Genomic DNA, 19,132 nt, shown 5'->3' on the forward strand with positions numbered 1-19,132 from the left:
GTAATAACAGAACTGGAAAAACGAAATTTAATCAGAAGGTGTTCAGCGCCTAACGCAGCACCAATTTGGCCAGTCAAAAAACCTGATGGTACATGGAGATTAACTATTGACTATCGAGGGTTAAACAAGACTGCCAAATGGGGGGCTCCTGTGGTGGCAGCTTACCCCGAAATGTTGGAGGTGGTCACCCCCGACATGAAATGGTTCTCAGTACTTGATGTGGCAAACGGCTTTTGGAGTCTACCTTTAGACCCAGAGTCTCAGTATCGAACAGCTTTTGTATTCCAAGGCATGCAATACTGCTGGAATGCTTTGCCAATGGGGTACTGTGACGCACCAACTATTTTCCATACAGCAGTGAGAAATATGCTGGAGAAAGAGGGGCTATTACAAATGGGAAGAATTGTTCAGTATGTAGATGACATAGCAGGAGCATCAAGCGTTACTGAAACAGCTGTTGACTAGCTGCCAAGCTTACAGCTTAAAACTTAACCCCTCGAAGTCTCAGATTAAACAGAGAGAAGTGCAGTATCTGGGAATTTGACTCAGTTCTGGGGGAAGGTCTGTTGATAAGGAAAGAGTAAAGTGCATTGTTAACCTGCCCATGCCGGTGGACACCAAGTCTCTGCAGTCCTTTCTGGGACTCACTAACTTTTGCAGAGAATTTATGGTAGGATACGCAGAAAAGGCAGGTCCCCTGTATGAGGTACTTAAAAGACCACAGTGGACCTGGACAGAAGAGGCAACTAAGGCATGGGAAAGTCTGAAACAGGGATTGATGGAGGCACCTACTTTAGCCGCCCCTAACAACGACTTCCCCTTTGTACTGTATCCTAGTGTTAAGAATTTCTGTATTGTTAGTATGTTAACCCAGGATACGGGCGCTGGGGAAAGACCTATTGCGTATGACAGCAGAGCATTAACTAGTCCAGAGAGCAAACTAGGGGCGTGTGAGCAAACGGCACTTGCTGAGTACTGGATGTTACAAAAATCCCAGGCAATTGTTGGAGCAAGCGAGGTGATTGTAAAAAGTCACCATGCACTGGGAAAGCTACTCAGTCAGGAAAATCTGTCTGAAGGACATGTGAGAGTTGATAAAGCCATTCAGTGGGTCTTTGCTGTCACGTCAGAGAATGTTCAGTTAGTCACACTGAAAGACCCAGAAATATCTGTGTGGGGATTAACTGTGAATGGTAAAGAACATGTATGTGAGCCTCAAAGAGAATCTAAGGCGCATCCTGTGTTTAAAACAGCCGCTGTGGATGGCAGGGCCGGGCATCTCGTGGATTAATAATGTACCTACCGTTCCCTTGGGAACAAGATTCCTGTTCATAAATCCACCAAGTGATCCGGTCATACTGTCTTTGTTAAATGGGGATTATACCCAGGAAGAGCCAGTGAAAAAGGAATAGATGCGGCTGATATGACTATATCAGGTACAATGGCTATGAAGTATTGCTGCTTAAAAAACAACCTTTCATATCTGTAAGGGAGAAGCGAGTGTTCTTCTGTATTTTTACAGGTTAAGATGCCAACATGGATATGGACCTTGGCAGACGTTTTGGTCATAGCCCAGGACTCGAAGGGATTGGTTGATGTCATTAAGATCAACCGAACACATTCAGTGACCAGGATCTTCCGAGTCGAGACAGCAGATAACCCTGACGGATGGGAGGCAGCAAGTCAGCAGCACCCTACCGGGACTGCATTAAAGCTGGTGTGTGAAACTCAAGGAAAGCGACAAATGGAAAACATCCTCAGGTTTTCGCCCTTCCTAATTCTGATGGCGTGGGGACGGACAGTTAAAAACAGCAGCCAAACTCAACACGTTCCCATCCCAAAGCTTGAAAATGAACGAAGACGAATTGAAAAGGAACTGACTTTAAGTACAGAGACACAGGGGGAGTATGCATGCTGCTGGAAGGTTGATGTTGTTGTTAACTGTAAAGCCATTGAGATTATGTCCCGTCCTCATCCAGGTAGTACACCACAACCCCATGAACATAATACAAATAAGGAAAGGAAACGAGCAACTCCGGATATGGAGCGTGCTCTGGTGGCGCCAAAGCAAATTATGGAGGTATATGTTACAGGTATGGTGGGGGAAGATCTTACTCTAACATGCATTATACAACCACACGTGCTTCAAACCAATACAATATATCTGGATTGGTTTCGAGCAGTAAGCCCAGTAATCAGTTACATTAAAGGACAGGTAAAAACTTATGGGGATTGGCTAAATAGGGTGGAATTTACAAATGTGCAAAATAAGTGGAGTGCATCTATTCGCATTCGCAATATACAATTAAGGGATGCAGGTACATACACAGGGACTTGGTCTATAACCCCGAGTACCAGTAAATGTATCTACCATGTGCAGGTCTGTGAGGATGCCTGTCCTACAACAGCCCCAACACCATCCCTTTCCCCCCCTCCACACATGGATACTACCCCAAAGGAAGGATGCCCATTTATACAACCATGGCCCACATCAGGAATCTTCCTACACCCCACAACGGAATATATGGTGGATAATGTAGGATGGCTTTATATGCCACTTAGACTGGATTTTACAGGTATGGACATGCCAAGGCAATGTCCCAGCCATTATAAGGACTGGTTTAACTCTGAGATGCAAATGCAGTTACAACTTTGGAAGGGCTCTCAAAATACCCCACAACAACATAGAGACAGACGGGATATATTGGGAACAGCCCTGGGAGGGTCTAGCCTTGGCATGTCCCTATGGAACTTGGCAGATATTGAAAATCTCAATTTAAAAATCAACACTGTGGTGAATGGAATAGGCAAAGCAGTTAAAACTGGGGGAGGAATTAGTAGTCTATTACTGGATCAGCATGCAATCACTATTGACAATATCCATTTAATTGCACAAGGGTTTAAACACCTAAATGCTACTATTCTGTCTCTTATCAATAGCATACAAAACAATGACGTTTCACTGGCAGTTGCCTGCACAGCCTATGGCAATAGGGTAATAGAGATTGTACAGCAAAGTTTGCTACAGTTACAGCTTCACAATTGGCCACGTATCTTAGACCAGGCATCCATCATGAACCAAATACAACAACAGGGCATAAATCGCATGAGGCCTATCTTTCTGCAATTTGCTGAATTTGATAAAATCCCAAGACAGAATCATGAGGAGGACAAGAGTATAAACCTCATGATGGCAGTGCCTAGATGGGTACAAGAGCCAGCTAAGGTTTACTATGCGAATAGTGTAGGGACGTTGGTAAATAAGACATATGTGCAACATTACCCCACTGTGCGCTTGTAACTGAAACGGGCTCAGAAGTTAATCAAGTGTGTTGCACGAAACATAATGGATGGTGGTTGTGCAAGTGCTGTGCCAAAATTGACATTAATGCCACTACAAAGGGCTGGGCACGATTAGTACAAAAGGAATTAGTTGCAGAGATGGTGCGAATTCAAGACATGGCTTGTGCCGTAGGGTTTCATAATTTCTCCATAAATGGCAATATCTGCCCCACAAGTGAGGCAGGATTCTGCGTGCCTGTGACCAGCACCATTCAAATAGGAGCCCCTGCCTTTTGGCCAACAAGAAAGGGTAATGCTGTCAGTGAAATGATCATCCCACGTGAACGCTTACAAAACTTGTTAATTGACCTGTTTCCCCCTGTGAAGTTCTTACAGCGAGAGATACATGACTTGGTTGCAAGAACTAAGGAATCCCTAATACCAATAGCCCAACTGATTCAACATCAGATAAGTGAAATTGATGCGGTGCACCAAGAGGTGGAAACACCCTGGTGGGCGATTCCAGAGGATGTGACTTTACATCCAGTGGTCCGCACTCTAAGCGTATTCCTAATGGGGATCCAGGCACTAACTGTTGTTGTGTTGATAGGAATGTGCAGCTACATGATCCGTCAGACCAAGAAAGCTAAGTTACAAGGTCGAGTAAACAAAGGAATGGAAACGGCAACCAACACTGCTGTGGGACACCCAGACAGTCATCTCATGGAGTGAGAAGTTAAAGCACAATAACCTACACTGGTAGACCACAAAGTTATAAGACTTATATATTCCTATATATCCATATACACTCCATATATATATCCATGTATACTCCATATACATCCGTAACCTACATTGGTATATCACCAAGTTATAAGACCTATATACTATATATTCCATATGCACATTTATTCCATAACACATATTTGTACCTTTGGGATAGTCTCTATGTCCCCATGAAGCCCTCAGTAGGACAATAGGTGTCTGACACCCCCCACGAACTCAAGGTCCCGGGCCTAACATTCCCAGGCCCATCATAAGGGACTAAAAAATAATTGGATAATAAAATCTGCCTAATAGTCGTACAAGGGAATGTGCAGACTAAAAAGACAGATGGGGCATGAATGTATGGATGGTAACTTAAGATAACCACACAAAAGTGTTTAGCCCACTGGGTTATCTTTAGTCCACACATTATGCTTTTCCGGGATGATGGGTAAACATCCTCCCCATAAAAAGACAAAAAGTGGGGGAATGTAGTAAGTACAGGCCCAGTATGAGGCCTAAGGCCTGAACCAAAGTAATGATCAAGACTTTGCTAACAGAAGGCAAAGTGCAGCTGTGAGCTAAAGGGATGTATTGCTCACAGAAGCTGGCAAGAAGAGGGTTGCTGGTGCATAAACATATCTACCCAGCATATTGAAGTAGGTACATGGTACCAGAACTCCCTACCCTGGAACATTGCACAGATCAGAAAGAATAGGCCAATCCATCCCAATGACAGAGGCAAAAGGGTAGTATGGCAGGTACATGGTACAAGAACTCCCTACCCTGGAACATCCCACAGATCAGAAAGAATAGGCCAATACATCCCAGTGACAGGGGCAAAAGGATAATATGATGGATAGAGTTGTTTTGTTCAAACCAACACGTACAAAGGGGGAGGCGGCACCTAACTACGTAGAACGGTTGTACCTCAATACGTCAGGAGTGATGTGTAAGTTGTTTGTACCTGTGTATAAGAATGTAATCTTGGGATGTGGTCTGGGTCCGGCCGAGGGGGCAGTGGAAAGTCCTGCCACTGACTGAGCTGAGTCCATTGACCGTGGGTGCATATTTGTAGCATGCCCTGACTTAGACTAAGAAGTCTACAGGGAACTACTATTGTGTCCAATATGGCAATAAACCTGGCCGACGCGCCTTCGCACCTCACTAGACTCTCTGGTCACTGGGGCTTCTCTTCGGGTCTGCTGTGTCGGCTATCTGCAGAGCTGGGGCAGCACACAGAGGGAACACGCATGCAGCCGAGTGATACCAGCATTGGAGAGAGCAGAGCACCACGCTGGTGGCAACTCTGACGACACCTCCCTGCGGAGGACCCCCCGGCTGGGCTGGGCTCTCTGTCCCGACTTTCAGCAACTTGCCCAGTTTGGCCCCCGCAGCGGTGCCCTGAAGCCCTGTAGCACTCCACTGCCCCCAGCCCCACCTGGCCGTGCCCCCAGCCCTGGCAGCAGCGGGGCGTGGCCCCACCTGGGATTGGGCGCCCCCCGAAGGTGATGTTCACATCGTAGTCGCCGGCCGTGAAGGGGATGTAGTCCACGCTGCAGCTGCCGTCCTTGTTGTCCTTGCAGGACATCTTGGCCTCCGAGGGCCCCTCGATGGCCAGGCCCAGCCCGCCGGTGCCAGCGCCCCTGCCAGGAGATCCCAGGCCAGTCAGAGCCATGCCAGGCCTGGGAAATCCCGGGGCTGTGTGCCATGCCCGCCCCACTAGAGGGCAGCACATCACAGGGGCGGCCCCCGGGAGCAGCGTGGGAAAGGTGACCCCAACCCCCGGCGGATCCCGGCGCGGGGGTACCTGGTCTCCACGGTGAAGCGGTTGGACTTGTTCACCAGCCCCCCTTCCAGGCCGGGGCCGTAGGCGCGCACACGGCTGGGCTCACAGCCCTCGGCCACAGCCACGCGGAACGGGCTCTTGGGGACGGGCACCTCGTCGTACGTCACCTCCACCCGGTGCAGGCCTGTCGCGCCATGCGGGAGAGGTCAGGAGCTGCCCCCAACTCCAAACTGCCCCCAAACTGCCCAGCACCTCAAACTGCCCCCAAACTACCCAGCACCCCAAACCATCCCCAAACCACCCAGCACCCCAAACCACCCCCAAACTGCCCAGCCCCGCAAACCATCCCCAAACCACTCCCAAACCACCCAGCACCCCAAACCACCCCCAAAAATGCCCAGCCCCCCAAACTGTCCCCAAACCGCCCCCAAACTGCCCAGCCCCCCAATACTGCCCATGCTCAGCCCCCACAACGTCCTCAGCCACGGGCAGGACCTGGGCAATGGAATTCCCCATCTGCCCAGCCCAGGGCACCTGCTCCCAGCAATAACATCTCCCTCCTCCCCACAGCCCCAGGCCTCCCAAGGGTGCCCCCCATGGCCTCCTGGCTTCTGGACGGTGCCCCCCTCCCAACAGCCCCTCAGCCTCCAGGCAGTGCCTGCCTGGCTAGCCAGAAATGGGTTCAGAACAGACTGTCCCAGGGAGTCTGCAAATAACCGGACTCCGCTTCTCTCCCACCGTTGAGGGAGGGAAGCGGGGTCCAGTGGTCACAGCAGGGGCATGGGTGCCAGGACTCCTGGTTCTATCCCAGCTCTGGGAGGGCAGTCAGGTCCAGTGGTTGGGGGCGTGAGCCAGGACTGCTCGGTGCTGTCTCAGTGGGTGTGGCCATGCCAGGCATGGGGGATGGCACGGCCTCGCCCAGAGCCAGAGGGCACCGGTGCCCATGGGGCTGAGCTGAGGCTGGCTCCTTACCCTCCTCGTAGGCCGTGTACTGGACGCGGTAGGTCCCGTCGCCGTTGTCCGTCAGGTAGGTGTCCGTCTTGGCGCCCGAGGGGTTAATGACACGTGCTTTGATGTGGCTGCCGCCGGTCTTGGTGAGCGAGCGGGCGTCCACCGTGAACTCGGTGGTGACCTCGCGCAGGACGCCTGGCAGGGCGAGTGGGCAGGCGATGAGTGCCAGCCGGAGGCACCGCTGCCCCCCGAGACCAACACCGGCCTCTCGGAGCACCGAGCCCAGGCCGTGCCAGCCAGCTGCCAGCATCGCAGGAGTGGGACCCCTTCCCGCCCCATAGAACTGCACGGCAAGCAGGGCCTGGCTCAGGCCCCAGCATCCCCCGAGCCCAGCAGAGCCTGGCAAAGGATCCCAGGCAGCAGCCTGGCCACTCCCACTGAGCAGAGGCTGGGGGCAGACATGGGGGGTGGTTGGGCACAGAGGGACAGAGATGGGGCATGTCTGGAGATGGATGGACAGATGATGTCTCAGGGCAGACACAGGGATTGTCTAGGGAGAGCTAGAGATATGTACAGGGATGGAGAGACAGACAAATGTGGGTTTCTGGGAATAGACAGGCAGATAGATGCACGGGTCTGGGGACAAACAGGCATGTTGATGAGGGTGTCGGGGGCCAGGGTGGACAGACAGATGAATGGGAGTGTCTGGGGACAGACAGATACTGGAATGGACAGACAGACGGATGGGGGTCGCTGGGAGACAGACAGACAGATGCATAGCAGCATGGACAGATGGACCAACGGGGGCTGCCGGGAGACAGATGGAGGTGTCTGGGGACAGACAGACACCGGAATGGACAGACGGACCAACGGGGGCTGCCAGGAGACAGATGGAGGTGTTTGGGGACAGACAGACACCGGAATGGACAGACGGACCAACGGGGGCTGTCGGGAGACAGATGGGGTGTTTGGGGACAGACAGACACCAGAAAGGACAGACGGACCAACGGGGGCTGTTGGGAGACAGATGGAGGTGTTTGGGGACAGACAGACACCGGAATGGACAGACGGACCAACGGGGGCTGTTGGGAGACAGATGGAGGTGTCTGGGGACAGACAGACACCGGAATGGACAGACGGACCAACGGGGACTGTTGGGAGACAGATGGAGGTGTTTGGGGACAGACAGACACCGGAATGGACACACGGACCAACGGGGGCTGTCAGGAGCCAGCCAGCCAGGCCCCTCACCTCGCGGCTCCACGCCGGGCCCAAAGACCTTGACGGCGCTGGTGTCGACGGCAGGCTGGACATTGACGCGGGCGGGGAACTTGGGCACGGCGTGCCCGCCGTACTTGATGGTGATGGTGTAGGTGCCGGGGAAGGCGGGGCTGTAGGTGATGGTGTAGGTGCCGTCGCGGTTGTTCTGGATCACCACCTCGGCTTTGACGCCTGCATCCGAGACGATCTCGATGGTGAGCGCGGCCTCGCCCGCTTTGGAGCAGTCCACCAGGAAGGTGGCGGTCTCACCCGCCGTGCCGCGCTCCAGCCCCGGCCCGCTGGCCGTCACCTTGCTGGGGTCGAAGAGCGGCTGGATGTCGGCCTTGAAGGGCGAGCCAGGGATGTGGGCCTCGGCAAAGAGGATGTTGATGGAGTACTCGCCCGGCTCCGTCGGCAGGTAGGACACGGAGCACGACCCGTCCCCATTGTCCTGGCACTCGATCTTGGCCTCGCACGGCCCCTCCACGGTCAGCCCCAGCCCGCCCGTGCCTGCGCCCTTGGTGTCGATGGTGAAAGGGGCCGGCTTGCCCACAAAGCCGCCCTTCAGGCCGGGCCCGTATGCGCACACCTGCAATGGGAGCGGGCACCCATCAGCTGGGGCGCGGCACCCACCGGGAACTGCTCAGGGCAGCCGCCAGCACCAGCTCCGCTCCCCGCTGGCTGGGGCAGGAGACTCAGAGGTGGTACCCTCTGTGGTGACAACCCCCTGAGTGGCACAGGCTGGTGCCTTGGCAGGCCCTGTCCCCCAGGTGATCCCGGATCCACCCCCGGGAGAGGTCTGTGGATAGAGGGGAAGCGGTAGGTGTTGTATATCTGGACTTTCATAAAGCATCCAGTGCAGTATCGCATGACCTGCTCGGTCAACTAGGGAAATGCAGCCAGGTGGGGCTATGGTCAGCTGGGTTGGGTGACCGCTCCCAGTTAGTGATGGTTCCCAGTCGGGCTGGAAGGGAACAGGTGGGGCTCTGCAGGGTCATTTCTGGGTCTGCTTCTGTTCAGTATCTTCATCAGTGGTTTAGATAATGGCTAGAGAGTCGGCTTGTAAAGTACCAGAGAGGTGGCCATGTTAGTGTGTATCTTCGAGAACAAGAAGCCCTGTGGCATCTTACAGACTATCTGTTCATCTATAAGGTGCCACAGGACTTCTTGTTACACTTGTAAAGTGCACGGGTGGTACCGAGTGGTGAGTACGTTGGAGGACAAGGTCAGAATTCAAAGTGCTCTGGGAAAACCGGAGAAATGGTCGGAGGTAACGGGGTGAAGTTCAGTATGGACAAATGCAAAGTGCTCCACTTGGGAAGGAACAATCAGTTTCACACATACAGAATGGGGAGAGACGGTCTAGGAAGGAGCATGGCAGAAAGGGATCTCGGGGTTATAGTGGACCACAAGCTAAATATGAGTCCAAAGTGTGATGCTGTTGCAAAAAAGGGAAACACGATTCTGGGATGTATGAAGAGGAGTGTGGTGAGCAAGACAGGTGAAGTCATTCTTCTGCTCTACTCTGCGCTGACTGGGCCTCAGCTGTGTCCACCTCTGGGCCCCACATTTTAAGAAAGGAGTGGAGAAACTGGAGAGGGTCCAGGGAAGAGCAACTAGAACGATTAAAGATCTAGAAAATTCAACCTAGGAGAGAAGATGAGAAGAACTGGGTTTGTTTAGTCTGGAGAAGAGACGGCTGAGGGGGGAGATGATAGCAGCTTTCAAGTACCTAAAACGATGGAGTATTGTGTCCAGTTCTGGGCACCGCAGTTCAGGAAGGATGTGGAGAAATTGGAGAGGGTCCAGAGGAGAGCAACGAGAATGATCAAAGGTCTAGAGAACATGACCTATGAAGAAAGGCTGAAAGAATTGGGCTTGTTTAGTTTAGAAAAGAGAAGGTTGAGGGGGGACATGATAGCAGTTTTCAGGTATCTAAAAGGGTGTCATACGGCAGAGGGAGGCAACTTGTTCTTCCTTGCCTCTGAGGATAGAACAAGAGGCAACGGACTGAAATTGCAGCAGGGGAGGTTCAGGTTGGACATTAGGAAAAAGTTCTGAACTGTCAGGGTGATCAAACACTGGAACGAATTGCCAAGGGAGGTGGTAGAATCTCCATCACTGGAGATATTTAAGAAGAGGTTAGATAGATGGCTTTCAGGGATGGTCTAGAAAGTGCTTGGTCCTGCCATGAGGGCAGGGGGCTGGACGTGATGGCCTCTCGAGGTCCCTTCCAGTCCTACTCTTCTATGATGTTACGAGGAGGAGAGAGCAAACTTGTTCTTCTTGGCCTCTGAGGATAGAACAAGAAGCAATGGACAAACTGCAGCAAGGGAGGTTTAGGTGGGACATTAGGAAAAAGTTCCTAACTGTCAGGGTGGGTCAAACACTGGAATCAATTGCCTAGGGAGGTTGTGGAATCTCCATCTCTGGAGATATTTAAGATCTAACAGGGCTGATCTACATGGTGGTTGGTCCTGCTGTGAGGGCAGGGGCTGGACTCGGTGACCTCCTGAGGTCCCTTCCAGTTCTAGTGTTTGTCCCCGACTCGAGTTTTACATTGGCTCCAGAAGCCGTTTGATGCACCCAATGTATCTATTGGCCCCAGATATTGTGCCGGGGGGCTGTGTGAGGTGTCTAAGGAAAGCTGAAGATGCCGTGATCCATGTGCGCTGCTTATATCTCTGGGTCATGTGGGTAGGTGAAGTTACAGATTTTAGCTTTGTAGCTGTAGTAGAAATATTCAGAGCCAAGCGCTCACCACGGGAGGTGTGAGCTCAGCCCCAGCCAGGACACTGGGCTAAACAAAGCGGTGGAAATGAGGGGTTCAGATGCCGAATACACATCACAGAGGAATACAGCCTGGTGGTCGGGCGACCTGGGCTGAGCAAGGAACTGAAACCAGATGCTCAGACATCCATCCCACCTGCCATGTAAGTGACGGGGGCGGGCTGGCCCAACCAGTGACCAATGGCATTTGGCCACAGCGGCTCACCTGGGTCAGGTGACTATGACCCCCAAGGGCCTGATGGGAAGGAAAAAGGGCTTTGTCCCTGGACTGAAGAGCACCATGAGGTGGACCTACCAGTGTCCATCTTGGACTGGAGCTTGCTTCTTTGTTCTGGGGCCTGGCTCCAAGGGTCCATGTCCCAGGGTGTGGACCCCAGGGGGCCGGATCTACAATTCTCCTGTAACTAAAACTATGTAACCTGAAATGAATGTTCAGAGACTTGCAAGAACCAGCAGATAACGTTGCTGGCTGCGGCAGTAGCTGTGATTGATGGATGTGAAGTCTGACTTTACACAATTCTTCTCTCTACCCCTGTTCTTCCTCCTTTATTAGTAATTTTTTAGATATTAGATCCAAAGAATGGGTGAGCATGTTTTGGGTAAGATCCAAGTCTATATTGAACAGGAACTGGGGCTGGGCCCTTTGGGGTCCAGAAGAATCTGCAGGGTGTTGGTGAAACAGGCTTAAGAACCCCTCATCTGAAGTTGGGGGTTGCTGGGTTGGGCTGGCAGAGCAGCTGGGCAGTCTGGGGGTTTGCTGGTGTGGCTCTGGCTGGCCAAGGGGCTGGCGGAGGTGAGGTGGTGGCTGGTTGGATTTGCCTAGGGGAGAAGGAAATCCCAGCCTGGGGCCGTGGGTGGTTGGATTTTAAGCAGAGAGACCAGGTCTCGTAACTGCTGTTCAGGAGCTGGAACAAGTGGGCCGGGCGAGGTGTCTCTGGAAGGGTTACCAGTGGCTGGCAGGGCTGTGCCGTTTGTAGGCGGGTGTTGGTTTGGATGTCGAGTTACAAGCTTTGGCGCTGTGTGCGTTTGCTTCTGGGAGCCCACCCCTGGCAGCTGCCTGGTGTCTCATGAAGGACTCTTTCCGCAGCAGGACTTGGCTGACAATGGGCCAGGGAGGTGCCCGTCCACAACAGAGAACTCCTCTGTGGCCGTTCAGACCCGTGCAGGGCAGCGGCTCCTACGGGCACAGGACTGAGCCAGGCACACGCAGGAATTCGCCCACGTGACTTCAAACGCCAGCTTGCTGCTGTACTTTTCTGCGGCAAAGACCATGGGATTCCCTCCCCAGGCAGCGGCTAGAAAAGGCCCTGGAACCCTCCGTGTTCCCTTCAGTCCAGCGTCTCCCCCCTACAAAGTGCTCTCCAACAAAGGGCCGAACGACCCGTCCGGGCCAGGGATGCACCTGAGACCTGATTCACGCCAGCCCTTCGTTCCCTCTCTGCCACACGCCTGAACCAGGACGTGGCAGCTTTGGGGCAGGTATTTCATTCCCGGGACCCTTTTAACGCTCACCCTTTCCCTCCTTTTATGCCCAGGCCTGTAGGATTTTGGTGCTGAAGGACTGGCCCAGTGTGCAGCTTGGCGGGCAGTTTTTTGGGAATGGCCTGAGCGACAAACGGAGCTGGGGACGTGGCTGGTCCCCTGGGATCGGAGGAGCCGGCCTGGAAGCATGAGACTCGTTCTCTGAGCCTCTCGTCTGCCCTGTCCGTACAATTAGTGGCGCTGGGAGCGATCCAGGGACCCCGGCAGGCCTGAGGGAATTGCTCGTGCATGTCCTCGCTGGCCGGGCAGCGGGACAGGTGTGTGCGTGGGCCCCAAAGGGGTACCAGGAACACGCCCCAGCCCCAGAGCAGACACGGCCCCGAGGGGCGCACCGGAGCAGCATCGCTCACCTTGGACGGGTCCGGGGGCATCACGCCCTCGACGGAGAAGGGGCTGCCCGGCACCGGGTGCCCGTCGTAGGCCACGTCCACCTTGTAGGGCCCCTCCTCTGGGGGCATGTACTTGACGGTGTGGATGTCGCTGGTGGTGCCCGTCTCCACCTTGCAGGGGATGGGCCGGCGGGAGGGGGAGGTGATCTTCACGTCCACCTGGCCCTGCCCCCCGGCACCCCGCGTGTTCACCGCGAACTCCTGGTCCCGGCCCACGTCCACCTCTGCAGAGCGACAGCATCCAGGCAATGGGGTCACACCCATAGTATCACCTGCAGCCCACCGCCGTGCCCCACGGCGCCAGTCCCTCGCCACCCGCAGCCCACCGCCGCCCCCTTGCCCACCGCGCCAGTCCCTCGCCACCCACAGCCCACCGCCGCCCCCTTGCCCACCGCGCCAGTCCCTCGCCACCCGCAGCCCACCGCCGCCCCCTTGCCCACCGCGCCCCACGGCGCCAGTCCCTCGCCACCCGCAGCCCACCGCCGCCCCCTTGCCCACTGCGCCCCAGGCATGACCCAATCACCCACCGCACCTCACGGCGCCAGTCCCTCACCAGCCCAACCCCCACACCTGCCACACCTCACAGTGCCATCTCCTCTGCCTACACCCCCCGCACCGCCTCCCAGCCCATCCCCCGGGCGCGTCCCCTCCCCCAGCCCTGCCCCACTCACTGTTGTTGAGTCCTTGCACTTTGACCTTGCCGAGGTCCAAGGGAGGGGCCACGCTGACGGTGAAGGGGCTCTTGGGCACCGGGTCCCCCCCGTACGTCACTGTCACCGTCATGTTGCCCTGTACGGGGAGATCAGCCCAGTCAGGTGGGATGGAGTGAAGGGGGGTGCGCGAGAGTCAGGCTGGGGGTGTGTGTGACAGGCAGAGCAGCTCCCAGCGGCTGGGGGTGACCCCTGGGGCTGTAACCTAGGCTGGCAGGTAACACCTCTGTCCTGGGCAAGGAGCAGGGAGGAGCCGAGCTGGGTTTGAATGGGAGGCGGCAGTTGGAAGCTGCGGGGACAGGGGAAGGCAGCCAGCCTGGCTGGGGGGAAGCTGCACCCCAGAGGGGCCCCCCGCGGGCTCCTCTCCCCAGAAGGGGTTGGAATGACTGTCTCTGCCGGCTGTACTGACACCTCTGTACCGAGCTGTGCCCTGTCGGCCAATGAACTCCCTGTTCTCCCTGCTGAGCGAGCGTCACTCCCGCCTGCGGACGGGCGCAGAGCTTGGGGACCCCCAAACCCATCACAGCAGGGAGCGGCCGGGCGGGAGTCTGTGCCCTGGGGACTGGGGAGACAGGGGGGTTATCTCCCTTTTCACGTGCTCGCCGGCAGTAACCCCGCGCGTGTGCTTCACTTTCCCTGGGCACTGCACCAACAGCTGGCTGGTGATGGGAGGTTCGGGTGTATCGTTTCTGCCTGTACGCAACAGCTGATGCCCTTTGTAAGCTCTGCCGGGGCCGGGGAGCTGTGAGCAGGTGACACCAGGGAAGCAGGACAAAGGCAGGCAGGGGGCTGCTGGTTGGGTTTTGACCCGGGCTGTGGATTGGGACAGGCTGGTCTGGCTGGAGAGGGAGGAAGGGGGCTAGGCCCCAGCTCGGGGGCCCCTCTGGGTCCCTCTCCCAAGATGGGTTGTACTGACGGCTGCTGGTCCCCGTGCTGGCAAGGCTGTTCTGAGCTGCATCCCCGGAGCCTGCTAACCTCCTGTTCTCCGGCCAAGTGAGAGTCCCGTCTGCCTGCGGGTGGGGCAGGGCAGGGCCGGGGGACCCCACGCCGCGACAGGCTGCCAGGCCCGGCCCGGCCCGGCCCGGGAAGGGGGCGGAGGCTGACGGAGGCGGGTGCCTGGGGATGTCACACCTGCTGCACGGCCGTGTACTTGACGGTGTAGGAGTAGTCGTGGTTGTCGATGACCTCGAAGTCCCGCACAGCCGGGCCCTTGGCCGCCCCGGCAAACTGCACGTCCAGCTTGGCCTTGCCAGCGCCCTTGGTGTACACGGTGAAGTGGGTGGGCTTGCCGACCTCCACGCCTAGCAGGAAGTGGGGGCGAGCCGGCGGGTCAGGGGCCTGTCCGCCAGCCTGCCACAGGCCCCCACACCCACCCGCTGCCCAGCGCCTGGCTGAGCCCCATCCTGCTCCCCCTACCGGGACCCTACCCCCTCCACCCCAGCGCAGAGCCTCACCGAGCCCCTGCCCCTCCCCCCAGCGCAGTACCCCCTGCCGAGCCCCATCCTGCTCCCCCTACTGGGACCCCACCCCCCTCCACCCCAGCGCAGAGCCTCACTGAGCCCCTGCCCCTCCCCCCAGCGCAGCACCCCCTGCCGAGCCCCATCCTGCTCCCCCTACTGGGACCCCACCCCCCTCTCCCCGGCACAGCACCCAGCCGAGCCCCATCCTGCGCCCCCGCCAAGCCCCTGCCCCCTCCCTTCCACCCAGCACCCTGCCGAGCCCCATCCTGCTCCCCTGCCGGGACCCCACCCCCTCCCCCAGCACAGCACCCCCCCGCTGCCCCATCCTGCTTCCCTACCAAGCCCCCAACCCATTCCCCAGCCCAGCCCTGCCCTGCCCCCCGGCAGTGCCCTGTTCTCCTCAGAGGTGCCGCGCCAGCCACCCCCCCACTCGCCAGGTGCCAGCCTGAGGGGCGCAGCCCCGGGAGAGGGAGCACTGCAGCCCCTCCCCTGTCCATGGGCCCCCCTCCCTTACCTGTCCGGTTGAGCCCGGGTCCCTCGGCCTTCACCTTGCTGGCGTCGTGGGACGGGTCCACCTTGATGCGGAAGGGGCTGGTGGGGATTTCCTGGGGGCACAGGAGAGGGGGTGAGGGGTGCCCAGCCAGTGGGGACTGGCTGCAACCTGGCGCTGGAAGGCCAGGATCCCCTGGAGGGCAGGGCCTGGCGTGATCCTCCAGCCTCTCCTCCCAGGGACCTACCCAGGGGCACCAGCCGGCCCCGCCACAGATGCCCTCGCGCCAGCCCTGGGGCTCCCATCCCCATCCCCATCTCCATCTCCCCAGCCTGGCAGAGCCCAGCCCCCCGCTCGCCTCCCACCCCCAAGAGCAGCTAGTGCCGCATGTCTGCCAGGATCCTGGCGCTCGGCTGAGAGGTCCCAGGAAGCCCCTGCAGGGCACCTCCAGCTGCTCCCCCGGGGCCACCTGAGGGCAGAGTGGTGGGGGGCCCTGCGGACCCCGAGTCAAGAAAGAAGAGCACCAGGAAGGTGCCTACCTGGCTGGCGAAGAGCCCCAGGCTGGCGTAGCGCCCGGCGCCAGTCCATACCTGGCTGGCGAAGGGCCCCAGGCTGGCGTAGCGCCCGGCGCCAGTCCATACCTGGCTGGCAAAGGGCCCCAGGCTGGCGTAGCGCCCGGCGCCAGTCCATACCTGGCTGGCGAAGGGCCCCAGGCTGGCGTAGCGCCCGGCGCCAGTCCATACCTGGCTGGCAAAGGGCCCCAGGCTGGCATAGCGCCCGGCGCCAGTCCATACCTGGCTGGCGAAGAGCACCATGATGGTGTAACGCCCGGCGCCCGGCGGCGTGTACTTCACGGTGAACGTGTCGTTGTCGTTCTTGATGATGTCGAAGTCGATGTCGGCCTCCACCGGCCCCACCACGCCCGGGGCGCACTTAATCCCGATGCTCACGTCCCCTGCAACACAGCCCGAGCAGCCCCATCACAGGAGCCTCGCATGGTGCCCGGGGGGGCACTGCTCACGGGGGAGGGGACGGCTGAGTCCCGGGGGGGGGCAGTGGGCAGGGGTCCGAGGGGCCTTCACTCTCCCCCCGGGAGAAGCCGGAAGGAGGAAGACGTGAGCCCCCTGGTACCTCGTAGCCCGGCCCCGAGAGACCCGTCATGGGCGCTCTCGTGCTGTGTGCTCCCCCCCATGAACCCCTCGGCCTCGCCTGCCAGACAGGGCGGCACTCGTGCTAGCGGGGGTGGTCCAGCGACGGGCTGGGCTGAGACCCCTTCCACTCGCTGCACAGAGCTCTGGGCCCTGGCAGCCGTGAGCCAGCAGGCAGCGGCGCCCTGGGCAAAGCAGGCGTCCTGTGGGGTTGGAGGGCCCAGGGGAGCTGGGACCTGCCCGTGGCCGGCCCTACCTTGCCCGGCCTCGCTGCAGTCCACGGTGAAGTAGGTGGGTTCGTTGGCTTTGAGACCCGTCTTCTCCACACCGGGGCCGTACACCTTCACCTTGTCCGGGTGGCTACCCTCGCCCACGGCCACCTGCGGGGGCAACACGCCACGTCCATGGGCCCTGCCCAGCCGGGGGCCGGCCCTGCGAGACAGAACCGGGCGAGCAACGGGGGCAGGGGATCTCCACTCCCATGGGAGGTTGGGCCCCCCGATCCCTCACCCCCTTCCCAGCACTCTGCCATTGCCTCGTGGGGCCAGTCAGACCAGCCAAGTGGCGGGTGCCAGGCTGCTCCGGCAGAGGCCCAGCGTGGGGGTCACTCACCCGGAAAGGGCTCTTGGGGATGTTCACCCCGCCCCAGGAGATGATGATGGTGTGTTTGATGGGCTTGTGAGGGACGTAGACACAGTGGAAGGTGTTGTCCCCGTTGTCCTTGATCTTGATGTCGATGGGGAAGCCTTCGGCATCCTGCAGACACAGCAGGGAGCTCAGCTGCCAGCCAGGCACCAGAGGGGAAGCCCACCAATGCCCCCTGCTGCATGCCCAGCTCGTGGGCCAGGAGGGAGCAGCCTCTCCTGGTGCCCAGGGCAGCCTCCGGTTCCCCCATACAACTGGCAGGTACCCTGGCTGCTGCTTTACCCCATGGGCCCCACTGCCCCGGTATCTCGCCCACCTGCTGCTCTGGTGGCTCCTGGGCTTGGCCACCGAGAGAGCAAGAGGAGACGCTTTTCTCAAAGCCGGTCAAAACCTCAATTCCAGAGCGGCACGGCTCCCGAGTCCCTGAATAAAGCACCTCGCACCGGGCTTCTATCACCGGTCTGCAGAGCGGCACACGGACTTGTAACGCAATTCGTGTTTACTGCAGGACGGCCACAAACCCTTTACGTATTCCATCTCCTCACGATTTACACGTCTGTTTTCACCACTGGCTCCCTGCCTGTCACTCCCGAGCCCACTTTAATGACGCCGATTTTGCTTCACGTTTAACTTCCGATTTCTTTCTTAAAATGCGTGTTGCCCTTCCCCGCCGGAACGCCGCCAGCCCCCTTCTCCTTTCCAAAACCAAGACTTTATTGGCAACACGATCCAAACACAGATACAGGGTCATACCCCCCAAGGCACTGCACGTGCTCAAGGGGAGTTCGCCAGCGTTTCGGGATCACGTAGCATTTGCTATTTAGATCTGAGCTGTTTCTTGCTGGACTTTCAGACTTTTGTCGAAAATAACCAGGAGGGGCTGTTGTTGGGTTCTTCACTTTGCAATCATAGCATCAGGAGCAGCAAAGAAATTCTCTAAGAGCCACAGGTTGCAGAGGCCACTTGCTCCCTGCCGCCTCCTGAGCCAGACCCTGGACCCAAAGTCTTTTACGGGGAAGATTTCAGAATTTTGCAGTAAAAATATCGCCAGGGAATCGAGCTGGGCCCCGGACGCTGGCTGGGAATCCCAGGCCGGACCAGTGGGAGCGCAGCTGGGGAGAGGGGTTGGTGGGAGACCCTGGAAACGCGCAGGGAGATCAGAGAGGCCATAAAATGGAAAACTCATTAACTCTCCCACCGACCCCTCGGAGAACGCGACTTCCCACCACAAAGGGCTGCTCTGGGCTCAGTCCTTCGTGGAGTACAGGAGCTGGCCTGGGAGGGGAACTGAGCTGGGCCGCTTGGTAACAACGACCATAATATAATTCAGTGGGGCGCCTTCGTGGGGCTGGGGGGCGGCTTGGGCCGGGTGGGTGCTGGTTGAAAGCTCCTGCTGCTCCCACCTGTGGGTCAGTTTATCTGCAGAGTTATCAGCATGGGCTCTGGGTTTGCATTTGAAATGTGAGTCTCTGGGAGGGCGGCACCTCCTGGGAACAGTCCGGCCGGGGGAGCCGGAGGTGACAGAGCAAGAACATCACCTGGCTCCTATCCACACCACGGGAGGAGTTTGGCTGTGGAGGGGTAACCCAGCCGACAGGCCATGGCTGATTGCCCAAAAGGACACGGACAGGTGACCTGCTCCTGGGACAGGCTCCAGCTGGGACGTGCCTCCACCCAGGGAGAACCAGGAATTCCCTCCACGCAGGCCAGGAGACGAGGAGGTGCCCTGAGGTTCCTCCACCTTTGTCTCCAGCCCAGCTCCTCACTTCAGGCGCAGCTCTGCTCTGAGCGGGGCCGGAAGGATCGCTGACCCGGCCTGACACAGGACGTTCTCCAGCGACTTGTGAGACAGCAGCGATCCCGCCCCTGCTGCAGCCAGCACCAAGCGCTTTGTTATTGCTGTATTAAATG

The 19,132-nt window shown here is 57.7% G+C and overlaps 1 protein-coding gene across 1 annotated transcript in view; it reads right to left on the reverse strand.

The window, feature by feature from the left end:
• Positions 1-19,132, reverse strand: part of FLNC (filamin C) — a 64,031-nt gene that overhangs the window by 21,886 nt on the left and 23,013 nt on the right. Inside the window, exons 14-24 of the mRNA XM_074976203.1 lie at positions 17,189-17,332; positions 16,833-16,956; positions 16,223-16,383; positions 15,453-15,543; positions 14,610-14,779; positions 13,440-13,557; positions 12,730-12,992; positions 8,039-8,636; positions 6,809-6,982; positions 5,858-6,020; positions 5,533-5,693 (exon numbers count right to left, since the gene is read on the reverse strand). Of these exons, the coding sequence (XP_074832304.1) occupies positions 5,533-5,693; positions 5,858-6,020; positions 6,809-6,982; positions 8,039-8,636; positions 12,730-12,992; positions 13,440-13,557; positions 14,610-14,779; positions 15,453-15,543; positions 16,223-16,383; positions 16,833-16,956; positions 17,189-17,332 (2,167 nt within the window). The remainder of the gene's footprint in view (positions 1-5,532; positions 5,694-5,857; positions 6,021-6,808; positions 6,983-8,038; positions 8,637-12,729; positions 12,993-13,439; positions 13,558-14,609; positions 14,780-15,452; positions 15,544-16,222; positions 16,384-16,832; positions 16,957-17,188; positions 17,333-19,132) is intronic.

Source organism: Carettochelys insculpta, chromosome 1, assembly GCF_033958435.1.
Source record: "Carettochelys insculpta isolate YL-2023 chromosome 1, ASM3395843v1, whole genome shotgun sequence".
Taxonomy (NCBI): Eukaryota; Metazoa; Chordata; order Testudines; family Carettochelyidae; genus Carettochelys; species Carettochelys insculpta.